Below are 2,523 nucleotides of genomic sequence, written 5' to 3'. Positions count from 1 at the left end.
ATTGCCTTCAGAGCTTGTTTTAAGGCTGAATTTGCAAAAGGACCATCAATTAAGGATATGGCTAAAATGCTCATTGTCGATCACAGCTCTTTGGCAGCATCATTCAGTGATGTTTGCACATCATTTTTTCTGTACCTCACCATACCCGTGACTGTAGCCACGGCAGAGCGGTCATTTTCGAAGCTGAAATTGATAAAGACTTACCTAAGGAGCACCATGGCACTGGAGCGATTGAGTGGATTGGCCATACTCTCCATCGAGAATGAAAGAGCTAGAAAATTGGATTTCACCGCCATCATCAACGAGTTCGCTGAACAGAAGGCACGCAGAGTTAACTTCTGAACGGGTAAGAGCAGTTATTTTATTATTGGTTATGGCCGCTGTGCCGTAGGAGTATGTTATTACCACCATTGGCCATCTTGATTAGGCCATAGCTGTGCTGTTTGGGAAATGTTGTTTGGTCAGCTGAATGGATTATTTATGTTTTGTTTTTGATAGTAGGCAGTGTGTTGCAAATACGGTGTGTGTGTGTGTGTGTGTGTGTGTGTGTGTGTGTGTGTGTGTGTGTGTGTGTGTGTGTGTGTGTGTGTGTGTGTGTGTGTGTGTGTGTGGGGGGCCCAGCACGATCTTGCCCCGAGGCCTAGCACAACTATGCTACGCCACTGGAAACACTAAATCAGGTTTTAGACGTTTCAAATGAGAAAATACTCTCGACCTCTTAATGGGGCTCCCCATACCTTTAATATTCCAGCTCACAGACCTCACTGAGGAACCGAAGTGAGGGATTCCCGAATTACTAGTATTAGCAGTCATTAGTTAAGATAAAGAAAAACAATGAGCAAGGAGCCCCACACCCACCCAAAAAAAAAGGCATGACAAAAGAAAAGTAAACACAAGGTGGACATAACAGCCAAAATAGCAAACACAGTCCGCCGCCCCTCCCTCCCTTCCACCCCCCTCCCTCCCACCCTAAAGCACTTACAACGACCCCATCCTCAAACGATGGAGAACCCAGTGCTGACTCACAGAGAGTCGAATCAGTAACCCTGCGTTCACACCAAAAGATGCATTTGCTGCCCGAACGCGTCGGAGCCGTAAAGAGCTTGGTGAATTTCACCGTCTTCTGCAGGAGCACCGTCTGGATGGCGAACGCTTCCAGCGCTATTTGAGGCTGACTCCGGCCCAGTTTGATGACCTGCTAGCTAGGATCGGTGCTAGGATCTCTCGGTTGGACACCAACTACAGGCGCTCCATCTCAGCTTCGGAGCGCCTGTCCATCTGTCTCCAGTGAGTGGTTTCATAATTTGTGTGTCAAAAATCGAAACATCATAAACATGGGATGAAACATAAACATTTTACTTCAGGTTCACCAAGCAGGCGTTTCCATGGTAGACACCACCATTATTATTATCCTCTGCCGACAATAGTATAGTATGTAGTCAAATACAATAAATAGATCCATTATGTTGATCAAATATGACTCCTGCCTTTGTAAAAAAAAAATATTACAAATAAATGGGGAAAAAATATTGTAAATGTATGATACCTATACTATCTTCACTACAACACTTTTTCTTTTTATTCTGCAGATACCTAGCCACTGGGGACTCCTACAGGACCATCGCAAATAGTTTCCGTGTTGGGATCTCCACTGTCTCCAGCATTGTCCCTGATGTTGCCACTGCAATCTGGGACTCTCTGGTGGAGGAGTTCAAGGCTGTGCCCAGCACAGATGAGTGGAGGTCCATTGCAGGGAGGTTTGAGGAGCGGTGGTTCCTCTTTGCTGTGGAGCATTGGATGGGAAGCATGTGGTCATTAAAACCCCTGTTCACTCAGGATCCCAGTTCTACAACTACAAGGGAACTTTCTCTCGTTCTCTTGGCGGTTGTAGACGCGGAATATTGTTTCCGGGTGATTGATGTCGGGGGGTACGGAAGAACCAGCGATGGTGGGATTCTGGCCAACTCTGCTTTTGGTGCAGCTCTTCAGTCTGGCACCCTCCAACTGCCTGCCAACCTGCCACTACCAGGAGCTGACCACCGAGGACCACAGCCGCATGTCTTTGTGGCTGATGAGGCCTTTCCACTTTGGAAAAACCTCATGAGGCCATTCCCTGGTCGCAACCTGGCAAGAGAGCACCGGGTTTTCAATTACCGTCTGTCCCGAGCTCGGATGGTTGTGGAGAATGCCTTTGGGATCCTTTCTTCCCAGTGGAGGGTCTACAGGCGTGCCTTCGAGGTCAACGTTGAAGTTGCGGAGAAGTGTGTGAAGGCTACCTGTGTTCTCCACAACTTCATGCGGAGGACCACCCCCCCCCCCAAGTGCATTGAGGGGGAACATCCCAGTTCGTGAGGTGGACCCACTGCCAGGTCTACGAAGAGTTGCTGCCAACAACTCAGCGAGGGAAGCCATCAGGATTCGGGACAACGTGTAGCGCACCAGCACACCCAAAACGGCTCTTTTAAGAGCCACCCACACATTACTATTGTGCAAACTTCCTGAAATTACTATATTGACAGTGAT

At 48.0% G+C, this 2,523-nt stretch overlaps 1 protein-coding gene across 1 annotated transcript in view; it reads left to right on the top strand.

Annotated features, from left to right (window-relative positions):
• Nucleotides 1–2,104, top strand: part of LOC130404218 (uncharacterized) — a 6,892-nt gene extending 4,788 nt beyond the window's left edge. The window contains exons 3-5 of the mRNA XM_056608868.1: nt 1,130–1,287; nt 1,590–1,785; nt 1,982–2,104. Coding sequence (XP_056464843.1) covers nt 1,130–1,287; nt 1,590–1,785; nt 1,982–2,104 — 477 coding nt within the window. The remainder of the gene's footprint in view (nt 1–1,129; nt 1,288–1,589; nt 1,786–1,981) is intronic.
• Nucleotides 2,105–2,523: the final 419 nt, after the last annotated feature.

The sequence above is a fragment of the Gadus chalcogrammus genome, chromosome 15 (genome assembly GCF_026213295.1).
Source record: "Gadus chalcogrammus isolate NIFS_2021 chromosome 15, NIFS_Gcha_1.0, whole genome shotgun sequence".
Classification (NCBI taxonomy): Eukaryota; Metazoa; Chordata; class Actinopteri; order Gadiformes; family Gadidae; genus Gadus; species Gadus chalcogrammus.
This window is presented reverse-complemented; position numbering and strand designations above follow the sequence as displayed.